This window comes from Pollachius pollachius (genome assembly GCF_949987615.1).
Source record: "Pollachius pollachius genome assembly, chromosome: 1".
NCBI classification, from domain to species: Eukaryota; Metazoa; Chordata; class Actinopteri; order Gadiformes; family Gadidae; genus Pollachius; species Pollachius pollachius.
Genome location: NC_136934.1, coordinates 32455400 through 32476577, shown reverse-complemented (window position 1 = coordinate 32476577; position 21178 = coordinate 32455400). Strand labels below are relative to the sequence as shown.

General features: G+C 43.0%; 2 protein-coding genes across 3 annotated transcripts in view; both read left to right on the top strand.

The window, feature by feature from the left end:
* Nucleotides 1–927, top strand: part of LOC307089706 (CUGBP Elav-like family member 3) — a 30961-nt gene extending 30034 nt beyond the window's left edge. Inside the window, exon 14 of the mRNA XM_079756115.1 lies at nt 382–927. The gene's annotated coding sequence lies outside the window, so the exon portion shown is untranslated. The remainder of the gene's footprint in view (nt 1–381) is intronic.
* Nucleotides 928–2336: 1409 nt separating this feature from the next.
* Nucleotides 2337–19682, top strand: cers2b (ceramide synthase 2b). Of its 2 annotated transcripts, XM_079739400.1 has the most exons (12): nt 2337–2722; nt 6703–6803; nt 7392–7565; nt 8839–8956; nt 9763–9881; nt 11694–11751; nt 11917–11967; nt 12155–12247; nt 16892–17020; nt 18743–18849; nt 18972–19125; nt 19320–19682. In XM_079739400.1, the coding sequence occupies exons 3-12, from the start codon at nt 7393–7395 to the stop codon at nt 19464–19466; spliced, it is 1149 nt and encodes a 382-aa protein (XP_079595526.1). In that variant the 5' UTR covers nt 2337–2722; nt 6703–6803; nt 7392; the 3' UTR covers nt 19467–19682. The 2 variants fall into 2 exon arrangements, with proteins under 2 accessions (XP_079595526.1, XP_079595525.1); XM_079739399.1 differs by lacking the exon at nt 6703–6803.
* Nucleotides 19683–21178: the final 1496 nt, after the last annotated feature.

Below are 21178 nucleotides of genomic sequence, written 5' to 3'. Positions count from 1 at the left end.
TGAGTTGCATGTTACAGACACTGTGTTTGTATGTGTTGAAGCACCATGATTGTACTGCTGCTGGAAGGACCGAGTACTACAACTGTTCAATAACAACAATGCCTACTTGTTTGACCCTTACCACCCACCTAGAGTCATGACCAAGAGATCAAGTCAGGGCTGTCGTTAGTGAAGGCTTGCTCATAAAGCATTGATGAGTGGAGTCATTTCTATGGGGACGTTTGCTTTTGCGACAGGCATGATATGCTAGAGCACATGAGGGCCTCACAGCACCGCAGCATTGGGCTGACAAAGGAAGTAATACTGTGCCCCTGTTTTCTCTCCCTCTGTCCCTCTACATGTGTCCATCCCTCCACCCTGTCCCACGTCTCCTCCTCACAGACGCCAGCGGCTCACACAGCGGCTGAGGTGGATTTCCCAGGTTCCAATGCTCTGTCAAACGGTCTCCTACCCTATGAGTGATATTGGATCGCAGTTGCCTACACACATCTACACACACATACCCACAAACCCGCACAGACACACACAGACACACACACACACACACACACACACACACACAGACACAGACACACACACACACACAACGACACACACACAAAAAAAGCCATCTGATGGTGGTGTGGGGTTGATTTACAAATGTACATAAAGTGCGCAAACGTACACATGACAACTGAAACATCGACACTGCCACACACACACACATTCAGACTGGTCCGTTGATGTTCCTATACAGTTAGAGAGTTGGAGTTCCCAAGGCTCTGTTTTGAGGTGGCCAACAGGGTGTCTTTGTGCAGGTGATATCGCAAAGACCGAGTGTGTATGGAGGGTACTGATGAATATTGCTGATATATCACTTTGGTAGACTATATCATGTCTACATCATGTCTATTAAATGACAAATATAGAGGGACCGATGTTTCATAATAAAAAAAAAAATACTTAAAAAGATGAATAAATAAGTAGGATAGAGAGACATGGAAAAAAGATCGTAATGGCCTGTAAATAATTTAGTTTACGAAGAGCAGCATTTAAAAAAAAAAGACAAAAAATAAAAAAGAATACTACTTTAGATAAACACTGAACAAGACCCAATAACATTATTATTATTGTTATTATTATTATTATTATTATTATTATTATTATCATTATTATCATTATGATCATTATTATTATTGACATCGGCATCTTCGGATAGGAATACTACATTCCAAATTGTGAAAGGGGAAAAACACTAACCTATTTTAAATTTCTACGTAGAGTGTAGGTGACACAAAAGGGTGGGGAATTGCACCTTTGTTGGGAGGTTTTAATATTGGAGCAAATTTTTTATTTATTTACTAATTTATTAATTATTTTGCTTACTGGGAGGAGGGTTTGAATAGCTTGCGATATTTTGATTTTAGAATTTTCTATAGAAAACCATTTGAGAGCCTGTTTCTGCCAGACTCCTGCAATCAAGTGATTATAATTATGTATTAATTATTACAACAATTATATTTATTTTTAAGTTATTGAACTGTTTCTGATCCAATCTTTTTAAGTTAAAATAAAAAGTATCATACTGAACCTGTTCCTGTGCATTCATTGTGTGTGTGTGTGTGTGTGTGTGTGTGTGTGTGTGTGTGTGTTTGATTTCCCTCACTGTGTGTTTGTGTGTCTGTACATTAACCATTGATATATTAACATATCTTTTAATTATTTATCAGACAAACCATCTTATTTGCCATTGAATAAATACAGTATATACTGCAGGTGATGTAGTACTATTGTCAGACCTGAAGAGGGCATTCTAGCATACGTCATTATATACCTAGAGTGTGTGTGCGCTTATAATATATCTGTGCGTGTACGTGTACATGCTTTAGGTTTGTTTAAGTGCTGATGGTCATCGTACCGTTGAAGACGTTACTAATCAGAGGAATATATGACCATTCCTTGATTCAAATAGTTTATTTTACTGACGTAAAACAACAATTTGATTCATGCAAATGAAGGATCTACTATTGCACGGAAAACAAACGCATGACCCTTGCTCATTTGATATCACATGACAGAACAAAATGTTCTGCAATGTTGCCATTACTTTTGTAATTCGATTCGATTCGATCTTGTATCAGTTTACAGTCTGCATGATAATAAAAATGCCTACGCAATTCTCCAAGGCTACAGCCTGTGTTGTGACGATTCAGATAGACTCACGGTCACACATTACATCAAACCACAGATCCCCCCTCCCCGCGCGCGAGAGGCTCTCCTCCCATGTGCTTGGACGTCACAGGCCCTCCCTCTCCGTTATTCTCTCTCTCTCTCTACTCTCTCTCCGTGATCGCACTCGGCTCTTTATCGAGGCTGGCCCACGCCTAAATTCTGACCAAAAAGTATAGTTTAACGCGGAGAGCACTGCATTTGACCGCTGCGCGATAGTCTGTTGAGCCTCGCCTCTCCCCTCTAACACTTTCAACTAATTCTTTCATTCTGAAAACAAAAGAGAGAGGTCACTTAATTTTTCTTTACGAAGAGATGAGGCTAGGATGTAATGACCAAGTCGGACCCTAAACCTCGGTAGAAATGCTACTCAGTCTTGGCTTTAGCTTATAGGTTGTATTTTAAAAAGTTTGTAGTGGGATAAGAGGCCCGAAAGTGAAGCATTATAGTTGCCCTTTATTTCGCTTTCATCACTTCAAAAGACATCCTGCTACAGCCAAGGAAAATAAACCATGTAAGTACTATCACTATTATTGCAAGACACTTTCCTAAATGGCTGTGGACAACCGCCCCTCGGTCCCCCTTCAAAGGCGATATATGTGTTGAATATATAGGGTCTCAAAAGGTGTAAATCCGCTGATGCTAACCAGAAACCTCCCACTGGACCCGGGCTGTACCCGGGCTGTCCCCGCGGAGGCGTTGGGGTTTAACCAGAGAGCATGCCTACGCGTGGCTGTCATCAGAGCGTAGCCTGACGTTACTTATCATACCACTCACTATACGACTGGCTATTGGATCAATTGTCAGGCAGTTCGTCCTCAAATGCAAACAAATAAAACAGCATTGTAGTTAGGATTAAAATGCAAAATTAACAATAAAATGAATGCCAACCTACCTAGACCACACTCTCGGGTGGTTATACATTGACAAACGTTGTATAATAAGTAGCTAAGCCTACACGGGTCTTTAATTTATTTCCATAATCGACAAGGTTTGAGAGACGTATAGGCATCCATCCACAGCCCTGGCAACTCATCCATACAGTGTTAAACAACACATTTCTGTTTGGTCTCAAGCCCTTACTACAGAAGACACGTGAAGACATAATGGCTAAGTAGGCCTAGGTGGAAACAACATGATCATAACGATCCTATAGCCCTACTCCGTATCACTTTTGTACAGTGTGATGCAACCTTTAAAACCAAGAAGATACGAAGTTTCCAACTCCACTAATGAGATTAGGGGGAGATTATACACTGTTCATATGACCTGTTATTAGACCGTGTCACTAATGATCTATGCTTACATGCTCAGTCAGCCGAACAAAACTACAATACCATCCTGAGCTCCACGATTACTGCTGGCATATAGTGTTGTAATTATTGAATTATTGATTTAATTGCAGGGTAACCATGGCTGTAAACAATAAGTACTTTTGTTATCATTTTATGTTCTTTAATATCCTATGTCTGTTGGGCTTCTATCTCACAATCCCTTGACCTGGCAGTAGCGTGACCTGACCATCAGAAGTCTGTGTCTGTACTCATTTTTGCAGGCTACCGTCAACCTCTTCATATCTTAGGTTGGATTAATTTAGGTTTCCTGTGTTTTGCTAGCGCGGATAACATTCAGTACAGTGTTCATGCAATTATACAAACACAAAATCTCAACTAACCCGGGCCACTATACGTGACTTCAGATAGAAGCATAACTAAACCTGAAAGGTGTGTTTAGTTTCCCCCCCACTATTCCAACGGTTCTCCATCACTCGGATCAAATTGAGTACAGAGAGCTGCGGTGGTGTTGAGTCCTAACCTCTGAATCCCAGCAACAAATGAATTCCGCGACGAATGTTATTGCTCTACAAAAGGGTTTGGCCTCAGTACTGGTGAGAATGGCCCTGAGCCAGCTATTCAAAATAACAACATCAGCTTAACAATTGGCTCCTCCGACTCGGTCAAAGGTCACGCTACCCTCTGTCGTCCTCGCGGCAGGTCACTAGTGGAGGGAAGGTAGTGGCCGTGACTTTGCTCTCTGTTATCCATAACACGGCTATCGTTGTGGTGAAAGAAGCCTAGACCCTGTTGTTCATTACTGCGAGGGTTAATGCTTCTGGGAATCTGTGCTAACAGCTTGCTGTCCCTCCACTGACATTTGACTCAGTCCTGCCAAGAAGGGGATACGGTTGTGCCATGTGAAAAAGTAACATGACTCACGCCTGGGTAGATGCTAGAGATGTCTAAAGCATGATCTGAATTACAGCTAATAGATCATGTGCATTGAATGTATCAGCCTCCAGAACTACACCTTTTATTTTCTAAATTTCTGATGAATCACTTAATAATCTTACTCTGAGAATATCTTTAGACCTGGTTGATCAGCCTAATGCATAACACATTCATACACGTTTCTTCATGTGTATGAAGTATGTTAGCTAAGTGTGTGATGTATATTTCTATCTGCGGGTGTGTGTAATAATGCTGATGATTCTATTTCTACTGCTATCATAGACTCTACTATAACTCTACATTTTATACTGTGTGTAGATTAATGCCATGATGTAAATTATCTTATTTCAGGGCTGCTATCATATCATCTCAACGTGCTCCCTGTAGACCTAAAAATCTGGACCTTTCTGATATCAGTTTACTTAGTTGATATTTGTTAGTTAACTTAGTCTATCTAATATTGTCTTCCTGTCCTTCTGTTTTATAATGACACAGCTTATCAAGAGTTCCCTCTGTGTCGCCCTGTCTCATTCCTCCTGGTTTTACAGGTTGCTATTCATTGACAAGTTGTCATAGAGTGACAGTGACTATATACAAAATACTGGTAAAGAAAACAGTAAATAACTTCAAGCCAAGCAGATCATTGAAGATTTAAGTGAATCACAAACTACATCTAGCCCACACTGCTATCTCCTACTTGGCCAAAAAGCAGGGTAGATCATCTTTGGAAGCCAATTCCTAAAAACATTCTTGAGGATTACTCTTCAATGCCGTAGGCAGGGTGTTGTTTATCTGTGGGGAATGCCTAGGCAGCAGGAGTTATTCCCAAATCTTTATGCATTCAGCAGTCAATACCAGGTTGTGCTGTGATGTAATGTGGTTATCGTCACCCTTAATGCTGCTTTGACTTTAGTTCATGCAAGGGCAACATACACCAAAACCTTAATTCCCTGCAGACCTATTCAACCTAAGTTCAGAGAATAGATTTCAACTAATGTCAGAGATACACCGCACCCAATATTAAACATATGGCTCAAAGTTTATCCTGGTCAGTTTCATTAATGCCTTTCAGGATTCTGAGCTCTGTTTAGAAACACCACATCCAACACACCACTATGTACACTTAACTACGTGTACTGCTATTTATACTACTTGGGAGCAGGGAAAACGACACACTTCCTCTCTCTGCTACCTACGACATCCTCATTTTTTATTGGGTCAGCAAAATGGTCAGAGTGCCGTCACATTCTCTGACATCAGTTGAGATCTATTCTCTGAACTTAGGTTGAACTTGGAGCTGCCGTTCCAGGCTGGGTCTGGAAGCGAGGTCAAGCGGATCTGCTGAAATTATACCTTAATTTAAGGAAAGCAGTGACTCGAAAGGGGAGCAGGAGCAGACAGGTTGTGTGTGTGTGTGTGTGCGCGTGCGTGCGTGCGTGCGTGCGTGCGTGCGTGTGCGTGTGTGTGTCTGTGTGTGTGTGTGTGTGTGTGCAGCCGGCTTATAGCTCATCCCTCTTCACTCTCTCTTTACTTTTAACTAGTGATCAGGCGGCAGCATTGAGGCACCTGGGGCTATCACACGGGAGGTGTTCTATACTAGTATCTGTCTGGATTTAATGAGCAATGCAAAACAAAGACGTCCACTCACACTCACACGCAGTGATTCGTTCTTTGATGTGTTGCCCGTAGCCACAAAACACTATGCGCATGATGACTTGTAAAGTGGGAAAGACATACAAGCATACGTTGTGTCCGCTAATGTTTAGGATGTTTGTGATTGACGGTCTGACAGAGTTAAGTGCCCACTCAAGACGATGGACCATTTAGAAGTGTGTTATACATGGGGCCCCTATGCTGCTACTTTATAATCTGTCTTCTCTTCTATTGATATGCTAACTTTTTCCCTCTACAGATGTGTATGTGAGAGAGATATGGCGAGAGAGAGAGTGTGTGTGTAAATCGTGATCACTATTTAAAAGAGCACTGTACCGGATGCCCTGATTCAGGGCATCCGGTACAGTGGTACACATTTTTCTCGGAAGGGAATCTTTTCTGGTTAGAGTCAGTGGGGAGAAGGGTGGGGCGGGTAGTGGTTGTCTAGTGCTCTCGGGGGAGGGGGGATTTGGCAAGCTTCCACCGGTGGAATATGCGGTGGATTACTAAAGACCTCCAGAGACGTCTGAGTATGTGTGTGTGGAAGGGGCGGGCTCGGGGGGGGCTGCCTCTGCTCCACCCAGATGGATGAGTCATGCCTCATGTCCCCCAGATTATACTTCTTCAAAACTCCACTTCCTGCGTTCTGTGTGAGCCACTCCCTGGGGCATCCAGCAACCATCCGTCTGCTTCGGAAAGAGGAGCAGGCGACCAGTAAGCAGCTGTCCAGTGTTGATCAGAGCTGTTGAGTTGAACGGGAATAGGAACATTACGGCTTTGTTTTCAGTTTGTGGTGGTCTGGTTTACTCATCTCTCTCTCTCTCTCTCTCTCTCTCTCTCTCTCCCTCTCTCTCTCTCTCTCTCTCTCTCTCTCGCTCTCTCTCTCTCTCTCTCTCTCTCCCGCTGTCTCTCTTTCTCTCGTGTGCTGCTCCTGGGATTCATAGAAACTGTAATCATTTACTTCAAAATAACCCTCTCAGGATTCAGAGTCATATCCATGACTCATGACTTTTTGAACACAGATTTGATTGGATTGGAACGTTTATTCTCCACCTTCAGTGATGGCAATTGCATTTGACAGGGCTGACATTAAATACATAAATAACATACAACAATGAGATTTCTGAGACATAAATCCCCTTTTGAGTTCATATAGTTCGGCCTTAATTGTTTCATTGTTTATTTATCAGTGGAATCCTTTAATTACTATTACTAATTACACACTCCCATGTGTGTCGTTGCTCTGCTACCTGTGTGTTAACAGCCCCCCCCGCCCCCCCTCTCCTGTCCTGTTTGGTGCAGCATGTTACAGGAGCTGAGCGACTGGGTATGGCAGGAGCGCCTCTGGTTTCCAGAGGGGCTGGGCTGGGCTGACCTGGAGGACCGGGACGGCAGGGTCTACGCCAAGGGTCAGGACCTCTGGGTGGCGCTGCCCATCGCCCTCGCCTTCCTCGTCATCCGCCAGATCTTCGAAAGGTCCGTTTCCTCCATTCCCATCCACCAACCCCCCATCCCCATCTCACCTTTGAAGCTGATTCACACCTCTGCAGACCAAACAAGATCCCCGATTGGAAATCCAGACCTGACTGATCTTTGCAGGGCTGGCCACATGTCCACTTCTGTCTTGTTAACGTGTACACAAGGGGGCAGTAAAGCATTCCAGGGACAAATGCAAATCCGGAAGTCCTCTTCATGTGCGGCCATTTTATTCTTCTCTCTCTGCCTATCATCTCCACTGCATCACAGGGCTGCTCATTTGATTGGACCCCTTTGATGCTTTTTTTGGTACGACTTGTGTGATTTGAAGTTGAAGCTAATCTTTGTTTAAATGATTGTCTTAATGTTCCCAGCGAACATTTCCAATTTAATGTCCAAAGTAGATTTGATAGCCTTCCATACCATCACTTTTAAGGGCGTATTCACACCTGCCTTGTTTGGTTCGAACCAAATCAAAAAAATCGCTGGTGCAGACCTTTTGGGCTGGTGTGAATACAAACCATCGAACTCTGGTGCAGACCAAACAGCCGGTCTGAGACCCAGCCGGAGAGGTGGTCTCGGTTCGCTTCCAAACAAACCCTGATGCGGTTCGCTTGAGATGTGAAAGCGACCGCGCTCGGTCCGACCCAGTTATAAAAATAATATGCCTTTTTGGACGCAACAGGCTCCCACTGCTGCTTGTTTATTTATATTGTTTGATTAGCGCGATAAATTCAAAGATCAATATCACATTATCAGACCCGTTAAAAATGTGCCGTGGCTCAACATGTAGCGAAGAGGAGACGAAATGTCTTTTGGATATTTGGGCAGACGCCAACATATAAAGTATGTTGGAGAACACTTATAAAAATTCGGATGCATTTAATACATTCAGTATAAGGATGGGGGAGAAGGCGTTCAAGCGGTCCGCGGATAGCATAACATCATAAAATCAACGTTGTGCCAAACGCCTCTGATGCTCCAAAAGTACTGCAAATGTTTGTAACTGTATGAAACCAATCAGTATAAGCACAACGAGGGCAGCACGCTGAATCTCCATATTCTCCATAGTGTGTTGACTTTGTTTTCTTTGTTTACTTTTTTTATGCATTACCCTGCGTTATCCCGCCCCCGACAGTCTTGTCCAATGATTGAACGATCTACTTTCCTGGTGTAAATACGCCTTAAGTGTTGTTTTTTTGTCTCTGTTTGCATGCATGTGTGTATGTGTGTGTGTGTGTGTGTGTGTGTGTGAATTTGATTGTCTGTGCAGGACGGTGGCATTGCCCCTAGCCTCTCTGCTCGGGGTGAAGGAGACGGTACGACTCCAGGTTTCTCCCAACCCTACGTTGGAGTCCTTCTACTGTAACACCAGCAAGAACCCCACCCAGGTAGGAACACACACTCAACGCACACAACAACCACAAACACACACACACACACATACATGCGTGCACACATGCACACACAGACACACAGATACACAATCACACCCATGTTCTGATTTAAATATTCACAAATGTGTGAATGATGTTTGTCAATAAATAAATGTATTTCAAAACTTGCACCTGAGCTGTGGAAGAAAGACAGAAGAGCGGAGAGGAGGGTTGGGGCGGGATGAACCAATCAGAGGTCGGAAGACAAAGTTCTTTTTTTTCTGCTGTCTCACACGTCCCAAGTGGTGCTGAGGTTGAGTGGCATTTATTGCTTAAGTAATTTGTTAATTAAAACTAAACAGTGTTAATTGTGGTTTGGATTCAAAAGGCACCTTACAATATGAGTCTATTCAATACCCAGCAGGACCTACTTTACGCTAGAAACAAAACAATTGATGGCACAATAGCTGCACACATGCAGCATCGTTATGGCAATGAATTTAAAGATAAATAATTAATCTTTAAATCACTTAATACCTCAATCGCACTATTAAGGGGATGAATCTCATCTGGGTTTGTGTAAATTACACACAACAGATGAGCTCAATGTGAACTGTGCTTACCTTCTGAACGTTAATGACCCTCATCAGAGCGTTCATGTATAACATACAACACATCGATGTGCATCTCACAGAAATTGAAATAAAAAAATATGATAATTGAGGGTATTACATAACCAGAAGATAGCCTTTCCCTATTCTATTCCTTAAAAACGCTACAACAGTAAATGCTAATACCCATCCACAACCCCTTCCCCTCAGAGCGCGATGGAGAGGCTGTGTAAGCAGACAGACTTATCAGAGCGACAAGTGCAGCGCTGGTTCAGGAGACGGCGGAACCAGGACCGGCCCAGCCTGATCAAGAAGTTCAAAGAAGCCAGGTAACGCTGAAAGACATGAATGCATGGGATGCACATATGCCCGCATGCACATAATAATACCATGTGGGCACACATACACATGTACATTGCTGGGTATGCAACTGGTTGGAACAGCTAACCCCAGTTCGCTGTCTATTAATAACTCACGTTCATATATATAATGTCACTCTGCTGCTAGCTAGCATGCCTGCTTCCTGGCTACTCACACGCACACCCAAAGCCAACTGCCAGCACAACATGCCAAGACCCCTCCCTAACACGCACATGCTCTCTCTCTCTCTCTCTCTCTCTCTCTCTCTATCTTATTCTCACACACACACACACATACACAGTTACTTTGGGTAGAGCCAAGTGCCCAGGGTCCATTGCTGTGTTATATTTAACTCTTAACTCTTGAGTGGTTACAGAAGCCAGAGCATAGCTAACTAACTAGCAGCGGGGACTTAGGAGTGTGAATCCTGAGAGTAGAGGCCTCAGCTTACGGGATTTACAGAGAAATACCCAAATCGCCACCCCAGCCCTTTAAGGCGGACCGGGGCATTGACCCACAGTCTCAGAGGCAGATACTGTACATACCGCTGACCCACTGGCTATTACTGATATGATGATATGCTGATAGTATACCACAGCATTAACCAAGCATTTAGCCAAGATTTACAGCCTTTTAGTACTAAAGTACATAAGCTCACACACCTGATCTTAATACGATTTTGTGATACAATTTTGACTGGTGTTACGATATGTAGAACACAGACCGTATACAGTAACACAAAAAAAACAAACACAAAATAAACATCAACATAGAATATTAGAATATAATAAAAAGACAAACAACCGTCTATACAAAGATGTAATGGTATGATCCTGAAAGGGTCTGCATGGATAGTGATCGGCCTGCCCCTTACATACAGTGCATGTCATTTCCGCTACACTTCATTGTCCTTATGGCCTCCCTGGTGTTTACGTGGGTGTTTGCGGGTTGAAGTGAGGACATGTTGTTTCAGCGACTTGCTTTATCGGCTTCACAGCCAGTAGAGTGTGTGAGCGTGTGCATGCGTTGTATCTTGATTGTTACTCCCTAGTCATGGTGTGTCTTTCCCTGTGCGTGTATGACGATATCCCCCATGAATCCATCTGTTGTGTTTCTGGGCACAATAAGCTCACTGTGGCCTGTCTCCCTGTTTATCCCACTACTACTTCCACTGGTGTACCCCCTCCCTCCCTCTCTCCCTCTCTATCGCTCTCTCTCGCTCTGTCTCTCTGTCTCTCTGTCTCTCTGTCTCCCTCTCTCTCTCTCTCTCTCTCTCTCTCTCTCTCTCTCTCTCCCTCTCTATCGCTCTCTCTTTCTCTCTCTCTCTCTCTGTCTCTTTCTCTCTCTCATTCTCTCATTATCTCTCTCCCCCTTTCTCTCTCTCTCTACCTTGCCTCTCTCTCACTCTCCCACCTCTTTCTCCCTCCCCTCTCGCTCTCCTGCCCTTCTCTCTCTCCACCTATTTCCTGAAACCACTGCCACTATCCACTCCCCATCTTTCCATCATTTCCTGTTTTTGGGCTAAACTGATGTAAATAATTTTGTTGACTATAACTAAATAGCTATCTATCTAAGCATTACATAGACAGGCTACAAGTATTTTGATACAGTAATAGCAATAAAAGGCTGTTGTCGTATTATTGTTGTGTAAGAGATGTGTTGTGTGTGTTTGAATGGGAATGCGCCATCATTGTTAAATTCCGCTAGAAAACATGTATCTTGTAGTCCCCTTGATTGAGATGCAAGTTTGCGTGTCTATCTGTATATGTATTCTCTTTCAGTTGGAGATTTACCTTTTACCTTCTTGCTTTCTTTGCTGGCCTGGCCACCCTGATCGATGTGAGTAGTAGTTTTAAACGTTCACTTCCCCAGTATCTATGACAGTTGATCTTTAATGTGATGACTCCACCTTATGATGACCTATCCTGAGATGAGTCATCTGATCTATTAGAAGAGGCGTCTCCATCTGTTTCCTCAACCTCTCTCTTCTTCTCTTCTTGTTAGAAACCCTGGTTCTATGACCTGAAGGAGATGTGGGAGGGCTTCCCTGTGCTGGTATAAGTACTGTTTTGGTCATCAACCACACCACACTGAAAGCACAAGGCCAGAATAGTTTTCAACATTAAAAAACAACATTCAGCCATTGAACGATCGTAATGAATATGAATTCACAGGGACATTTAATACAGTCTGTATCGCTGGGCGTTGGAGTTCCAAGGTTGTGTCTCTTTGTGTTCCACAGAGTCTCCTGCCCTCGCAGTACTGGTACTACATGATAGAGCTGGGCTTCTACGTCGCTCTGCTCTTCAGTGTGGCATTCGACGTCAAGCGGAAGGTGAGCCAACACTTCCAACCTGGATCCATCATCTGGTCCTAACTATTCTTTATCTTTGGCCATTATGGTTCAAAGAGGGTAGAGCAAACTAGCAACTTGCGGAAAAACTAAGATAAAATGCAAAGCGTTTGTCACTGAAAATCAGGAGGATGTAGGATATCCAATCAAATTGTGCAGTACTCTTGACATATCCTATAGAGTCTATGCAATATGTTTTTATTGGTCTTTACTATTGACCAATAAAAACATGTATACACTCTTATTTATCTGTATTCTCTTGGAGTAGAACTTACCGAGACATGGGCATAGTTCTGCCAAGATATGGCATTCTATCAATTGTTGTTTATGGAGTGCCTAGGCCAACACTATCAGCCCACTATCGGGCATGAGTTGTTAGCAGACATTAGGCTGCCCCCAGCCTACTTCATTGGTGGGCTGTTTGTGCTGTGTGTGTCTGTTGATGTGCCTAGTGTATGCACATTTGTTTTTGTGTGTGTGGCGTGAGTGTGCTCCTACCCACTATGCAACGTTCAAAGTTGATTCAGGTACATGAAGTATATATAAGGTTTGTTCTAGGAAAGAACACGCTTGTGGCGTGAAGAGTGTCTACAGTTATCTTCCACAGCGCAAGAGAGGCCACCCGGAGAGAGTGAAGCGAAACAGACTTTACCAGCCCAGGGTTAAAACAAAAATAATACATACATGACACAACACCCATCAGAGGCAAAATCTTCCATGAAGACAAGATATGGGATAGATATGGGAGTGAAATACATGCAGTGTCTGATACACAAGTAGAGAATGTTTGGGCCAGGACATTGATAAGTAGAATGATGATACATGGCCCTACTCACACACTCTAACTAACACAATCTATGCCATTTTATCATTGTTTCTGTGATTACAGTGTCTAAACATTCACTTTATCAGTGTTACTGAAATAAAAGTGTTGAAACAGTCACTTTATCACTGTAACTGAAATAACAGTCTAACAGAGTAATTCAGAGATAACAGGAGTAATATCATATGTCTATAGCAGTCACCACCAAACAGTTTGTGATCGTTCCCCTCTTCTCTGAACACATCTAACATACTTTCATGACGTCAAAGCACCTTTACTGTTTGACGCCACGACCAAGGGACACCAGCGACGTGTTGTGTGTCGGTGTGTGAAGCTCAGTCTGAGCCGCAGTTAACTATTATGTTGGCGTCCGAGAGAGGGTTATGCTTATCTGATACTTATAGTTGAAAGCCACGGTGTGTGAGGCATTTCGTATACAGTGTCGCTTATTATAACTCAAACACAGCAGTAGGCTACAAAATAACACCTATTTTTTTAGATGTGTTTAGAACACCAGCTGAAACAGGGGTTTCACCTACAGTTTAAATGGCTTTTTCGGAATCTCCATAATATACATTTTAAAATATGTCAGTTAAATCACAATCTATCTCTGTGAAACGATGGTGATTGGTCCTATGGCCCACTGATGGAAGCCTTGCATGCCCACCATGCATTCACATCATGACCACAGTGGTGGTTCCACCAGAGAGGGTACGGTGGAGCAACAGACTAGCTCTTCAACCCACTTCTGTGAGCAGCGGGTGCCGTGGTTATTCCTTTATGAGATATTTTGTCTGAACAGAATATTAAAGATCCCATGGCATGAAAATGTTCACTTTCTGAGGTTTTATAACATTAATATGAGTTCCCCTAGCCTACCTATGCTCCCCCAGTAGCTAGAAATTTTGTTGGGTGTAAAACGAGCACTAGCCATTCTGCTCCACCTTTGAAAAAACGAAGCTCAGACGTGCCGTTTTGGAATTTTCCCTGTATGTCGTCATAAGGGGAGATTCCACCTCCCCTTTCTCTGTGTGTGTGCGTGTGATTACACACTGTCACGCAAGTGTTGTACACTTCTTTGATATTTGGTTAACCGTTCTGCTGTTGGTGTTATGGCGCATAACATGTCGGACTCTCGTCACTGGTATTTCCACAACGAGACTCGTAGTGGAGGTTATCTCATTCATGGTTGAGAAGAAATTGGGGGAGAGGAACTTTGGCTTTGACTCCCTGAAGTACATGAACCACGACATGGAGGAGAAAGGGATTGTTGCCCGCGATTGTCTCCCACTTGAGCCCCGCTTCCCGCTCCCCGTTGCCTGATGCTGAGGGACCACCCCCTCGGCGCTGCCCGCTGCCGAGGGGGTGGTCCCTCGGGGGGTGGCCCCTCGGCAGCGAGAAGAGGGGCTCAAACAGACAACAATCCCTTTCTCCCCCATGTCGTGGTTCAGTCTACTTCAGATTGATGTGGACGTGGAAGAACCAGAGACGTCGGAGAACCCGACGCAGTCGTTCATTATATCGTCTGGAGGTGCACAGCTTTTGGCTGTGATAATATTTATTATATGATATAGGTATCTATGTATAATATGATATTATTTAGATATAGAGCTTCAGGACGCCCGCTGGAGCACCCAGAGTGTTCTAGAATATTAGAATATTAGAATAGCGATTGCGATACAGCCAATGTAAACAGACCGCATGGTACCGTGGCCGCAAGCTGCTCAGGGCCACACCCCCATCCTCCTCCTTGACCCGCCTCTCTCCTCCTCATTTGCATTAAAGCTACAGACATCGAAACAGCGCGTTTGGGGAAAGCTCAACGTGCGACTGGCTCGTAGTGGCTGTACCTCTGCACCACTGCTGAATTTCGGGAACGTCTTCAAATACTGTGTTAGGGGCCCACTAATATCTATATTAATATCTATAAAGCATCCATAAAGTAGCATGCCATGGGACCTTCAAAAAAACCTCTAAATTAAAAAACAGACAATAGTTGTAGATATAACTATTTATGTATGCACCAGTCTTCTCTATGAGCTGAGTGAGCCCCTCTGAGTGAGCTGTACCTCTGTATAATGAGTGAGCCTACCTCCTTTGTTCAGTTCAACCCAGGCATGATGGGTAACCTACATGTTGGCTAGCTAACAGGACATGAGTAACAAAAAGCAAAAAGCAAAAGTTTTGCATTAAATTTCTTTCCACCATTGTGGCCGCCAAATAGAATGAAACAGAATGAAATCTTTGAGATTTCTGCTTTAACTTTCTATTAACAGCTATTAAACAAATAAACCTCAATCTCTTTTTCCTAACTATGTGAATGGATGTTCCAGCAAGTTTTCAGAGATGTGGAGGAGAAAAGTCTAATAATAGTTAGGGGTGGGAATATCTTGGCACCTCACGATTTGATTTGATTCCGATTATGAGGCCAAGGATTCGATTCTAAAACGATTATCTAATTTTTCTATGTACATTTCCATGCGTGATTTTAAAAAATATATATAAACATCTGAATTTGCTACTCAGAGTTTGCTAATCAATTCCTACTTTTGTGATGATCATTAAAGACATCAACAGATTAATTAACTTATCTAATATTTTATTAGAGAAAAAGCTTTTGTCACAAATATGACTTTCTATGAACAATGCAATAATCAATGCAGCTTGCATTACTACACAATATGGAAGTATGTAAAAAATAGGTTTCAGTTTTCTTTTCTTTGTAATCATTGTCATTAAAGAAAAAGCTGCTCTTGAATTAGAAGGAGTTCTTGTGTCTGGCTGTGAGTTTGCGTGAATGCTATGCGTAGGCTGAATCGCAATCGTGTCAAGACAAAATAGATTGGCCAATATACACTGAAGATAAATGAAATAATTTAAAAAATCTTTTTTATTATTAATTTATCGCCATCGAGACGGAATCGTTCTAGAGAGAATCGCGATGCATCGAAGAATCGATTATTTTTCCCACCCCTAGTAGATGTTCCCAATTGCCTACTGAGGACCACTGATCGGATGGCAAGGCAAGTCTGTTAGTCAAGACCAGTTATTAAAAGTAACCTTGAAAGCTAGATTTGAATCTCTGCCCGAACCAAAGACCAGCCCGTGATTCAGGACCTTGCTGGGTAGGAATTTCCCCTCCATTTGCTTGTGCCCAATCTAACCTCTAGGGCGGGTGTCTGTATGTGTGTGTGTGTGTCTGTGTGTGTGTGTGTGTGTGGGTGGGTGGGTGTGTGTGGGGGGGAGGGGGGGGGGGGGGGGGGGGGGGGGGGGGGCTGTGTGGGTCTGTGTGTGTGGGTGTGGGTGTGTGTGTTTGGTACATTTAAACTTTTTTCCCGAGTGTATGTGTTATCGTCGTTTTCGGTTGCATGGGGATATGGGCTATTTGGGTCAGCTTACCACAGAAGGGGCCAATCTCTGCAAAGGTATTTTGGGAAGCATTCTCCTCTAAGCATGTACCTCTGCTTGATCCAAGTTCCCCACTACAGTCCAAACAGACAATTAATATTATTATTATACACATTATAGTAATACTTGTTATACATTATACTAATTTGATGTTGAAATTACAACGCACTTTGTTGAAATGTAGGGTGTCTGAGGTGTAACTATTGTGCATTTACAAAAATGACATTTTCTCATTCTGTTTGTAATAAAACTATTCTAATAAACTTGTCATGCTGGTTGTATGCTCAGATTGTTCTCATAAAGTCGCTTTGAATACAAAGTGTTGCTAATTGACCAAATGTAATTGTGACTTAAACAGGATGTCACCATTAATAGCGGTCACCTCTCCCTCGCAGGACTTCAACGAGCAGATAATCCATCACCTAGCCACCATCGTACTGCTGTGCTTCTCCTGGTGTATGAACTACATCCGCGCCGGGACGCTCGTCATGCTGCTGCACGACTCCTCCGACTACTTCCTCGAGGTTTGTCGTCTGTTCACCTCTTTGTGTCAGGGAATCGGTTCACACCGTACTCAATAATTCAATATTCAGTGAGGGTATTCAATTGATTAACTCATAAACACAATGAACACAACAGGTTGTGGCAAACAGTGATCTGCCTTTAAACTGTGTGACATCTGAAAAATCTTTTGTCTGATTAATGACAAAGAAGATTAGGATTATAGACCTTAAAATATATATGAACACAAATCCATAAATTAGGACCTGTAAGCCATTCAGTTTTTCGTCACCACACATTAAAGGTCCAATGGCATGCTACTTTATGGATACTTTAATATAGATATTAGTGGGCCCCTTACACAGTATTTGAAGTCGTTCCCGAAATTCAGCCGTGGTGCAGAATTACAGCCACTACGAGCCAGTCGCACATTGAGCTTTCCCCAAACGTGCCGTTTCAGTGTCTGTAGCTTTAATGCAAATGAGGAGGAGAGAGGCGGGTCAAGGAGGAGGGGGGGGGGGGGGGGGGGGGGGTTTGGCCCAGAGCAGCTTGCCAACACAGTACCATGTGCTCTGTTTACAGTGTATGGATCGCAATGGCGAGGGGCACACAGTCTTCCGCCGTGTTCTGTAAATATTCTAGAACACTCCGGGTGCTCTGGCGGGAGTCCTGGAGTCGTTATATCTAAATAATATCATATTATACATAGATATCTATATCATATAATATATATTATCACGGCCAAAAGCTGTGTGCGCCTCCAGACCTTATTATGAATCTGAAACGACTGCATTGGGTTCTCCGACGTCTCTGGTTCTTCCACGTCCACATCAATCTGAAGTAGACTGAACCACGACATGGAGGAGAAAGTGATTGTTGCCCCCGATTGTTGACCGAGATTGTCTCCCTCCAGAGCCTCGCTGCCGAGGGACCACCGCCTCGGCAGCAGGCAGCGCTTAAGCACCACCGCCTCCTGCAGCGGGCAGCGCCGAGGTGGTGGTCTCTCGGCAGGGGGAAGCAGGGCTCAAGCGGGAGACATTCGCGGACAACAATCACTTTCTCCTCCATGTTTTGGTTCATGTACTTCAGGGAGTCAAAGTCAAAGTTCCATTCCCCAAATCTCAACCATGGCTGAGATAATCCCAACTACAGTCTCATTAGGAAATACCAGAGACGTCAAAGAAACTACGTGTTATGCGCCATAACACCAACAGCGGAACAGTTATCCAAATAACAAACAAGTGTACAACAAATGCATTACAGTGTGTGTAATCACACACACACACACGTTTGGCGCTCGCACGGTCGTAGCTCATTGGCGGGCCAAATTCTTTGGGCTGGCAAGGCAGAGAAGGGGGAGGTGGCATCTCCCCTTATGACGACATACAGCGAAAATTCCAAAACGGCACGTCTGAGCTTCGTTTTTTCAAAGGCGGAGCAGAATGCCTAGTGCTCGTTTTACACCCAACAAAATTTGTAGCTACTGGGGGAGCATAGGTAGGCTAGGGTAACTCTGATAATGTTAGAAAACCTCAGAAAGTGAAATTTTCATGCCATGGGATCTTTAATATACCATTTTTTAATCTAAAAGCACACATTAACACATGGATGTGGGGCCGAAGCGGGAAATCAACTCCTTGAAACACTTGTGTAACACTGCCACCTTGTGGCGGGGAATGTTTGAGATGTGACATGAACCCTGAAAACGAATATCCCTCTCTCTTGTGTCCCACTGCCTTATCTAGTCTGCAAAGATGTTTAATTATGCTGGCTGGAGGACTACCTGCAACTGTATCTTCATCGTCTTTGCGTCCATTTTCATCTTCACACGTCTCGTGATCTTCCCCTTCAAGTAAGCACAGTTTACTCATGAAAAAATATATTTGAAGTTACTATATAAGTGAAGGTATCTTGTCAAGTTATTTTCCATGCGGAAAAGGTTTGTTGTATTAACGTTATGCTTTCATCCCAAAGGATCATGTACTGCACTTGGGTCTACCCAGTGACCATCTACAAGCCCTTCTTTGGCTACTACTTCCTCAACGGCCTGATGTTTGTGCTGCAGCTTCTCCATATATTCTGGGCCATCCTCATCGTACGCATGGCCGTCCGCTTCCTGACCACCAATGTATGTTGGACTGTTCAGGCGAATAACACACTCTCACAAACGTATACAGATTAACTGTTTGAGACGTTCTGACCATAGCCATACCATACCATACAATAGCCAGAGCCTCAGGACAGATGTAGCAGGAGGTGCCCTTGATTGAATTATTCTGTTTTACTAAGTGTCTCCATGCTGTTCTTTTTCTGCTTCTTCAGGAGAAAGTAGATGATGAACGGAGTGACAAAGAGGAGACAGATGAGTCGGAAGAGGAGGAGAAGGATGTAAAAAAAGAAAAGAAGAAAAACGGAGCCGTGCAAAATGGACATGCGGCCCACAGCAACAACCGTTGCAATTCAGAATGAGGCAGGACAATATTCTGTTGTGAAGGACAACATACCTCGCCGAAAAGACGAGGTAGAGAAGGGATGTTGGCTCTTGGAGTGGAGGAGACTTAACTGTTTTTGAACAAAGATTACAAAGGAGGCTGTTGATCGGAAAGGTGGAAGGACACAAGATATAAACACTGCTGTGCACAACTCAGGAGATGGATACACTACTTGAAGTGATGTGTTTTTGTAGTTCGCTCCAATGCGGGGGGGGGGGGGGGGGGGGGGGGGGGGGCTAGGCAACAGAGGAGTGGCGGTGTGAGGAAGACAAGCTGCATTGTAAACTGTGTTGTGATTGTTGTGTGGCTTCCAGCAAAACGTTGTTTAGAACATGTGTTTAAAACCATGTTCATGCTTTCCGTCTGTGTCCTTTTTATTTGATTTGTATTTTTTTAACACTCGCCATTTGTGCTTTCAGCTCAAATCACGAGAAGAGAGAGAACATATATCTTCTTATTTTTCTATCTATGCAATTGTGAGTCTTCTTAGTTTCTTTGCACATTTTTATCGTACGATTCTTAAACACACGCAGTAATGTGCCCCTTCTCTGATACTGGTACTGTCTGCCTCCAGAAATAACAAGTGTAAAAAGAATTGATTGTGTTAAAAAATGAGTTTCACTTCAGGGCAATTAGCATTTAGCCATAGACCTAACCCTTATTTTAAGGTAAATTATTTGGTATCTTGCCTCGATGTCAATGTTTTTATGGTATAAAATACCAAACAGGGCTGAATGTTCATCTAGCTTTACCTGTTAGTGAACCAAATAATCTACGAGTGGTCCAGTCAGCCAAGGAGCTATGACCATGCATTGTATTTCCCATATTCATCCAATTATTTGCTGTCTCACTCCAGTTAAATGACTACTAAACCAGAACATTTCCAGCTCTATAAACTATGATTTTTTTCAGTTGTGTTCTTTGCAGAAGCTACTTTGATTAACTATTAACATCTTTGAAATAAGATCAGAGTTAATCACAACTGCAGCAATATAATCAGGGTTTGTAGTTCCATGTGTCTGAATTGAATGTCTCTGGTTTTGCTGGATCCAATGACAGAGACTTGACCCTTTAATCATTGCCATTATACAATCATCCACCCAATGAGGAGATATAGGAGTTCTGATTGGTCTACAAGATTAATTTCCGAAATCTTTCCATGTCTGTATTTTATTTAAATGCAGTCCAGGTTGCTGTAGGTCATTGCTTAAAAGCCAGCGCTATTCTATCCTTGGAAACACACTGTGTTGATGCTTGGATTTAAGGTTTAATATGAAACAGGTTTTACGGTTCTGCATTTAATTGATTTTTAAATGAAAGATCGTGTAATCATGTTTTACCCATAATGTTTTACTCTGGTGAATACACCAAGAAGGTATATGTTGTGTTATTTTGTATGCCAAGTGCCTTATGTGCAATGCATAGGCTTTACCCTCATCAACTCCACTCTTCATTCACGTCTTTGCTAAATATTCAAGAAGAAAAACAAGACCTATCTTGCTCCTCCTTTTTGTATTTTGTCCCTTCTTGTTATCTAACGTTCTGTCCAACTCTGCCCCATTCCACAACCATCACAAATTACCAACGAGCCAACTCCCCACCGAAAATATGTTTTGGTGTTAAAGGGTGCCTTAGTATTATTCATAATAAAAGCAAACATCCAGAAACGACATACCTTGGTTTAAGTAT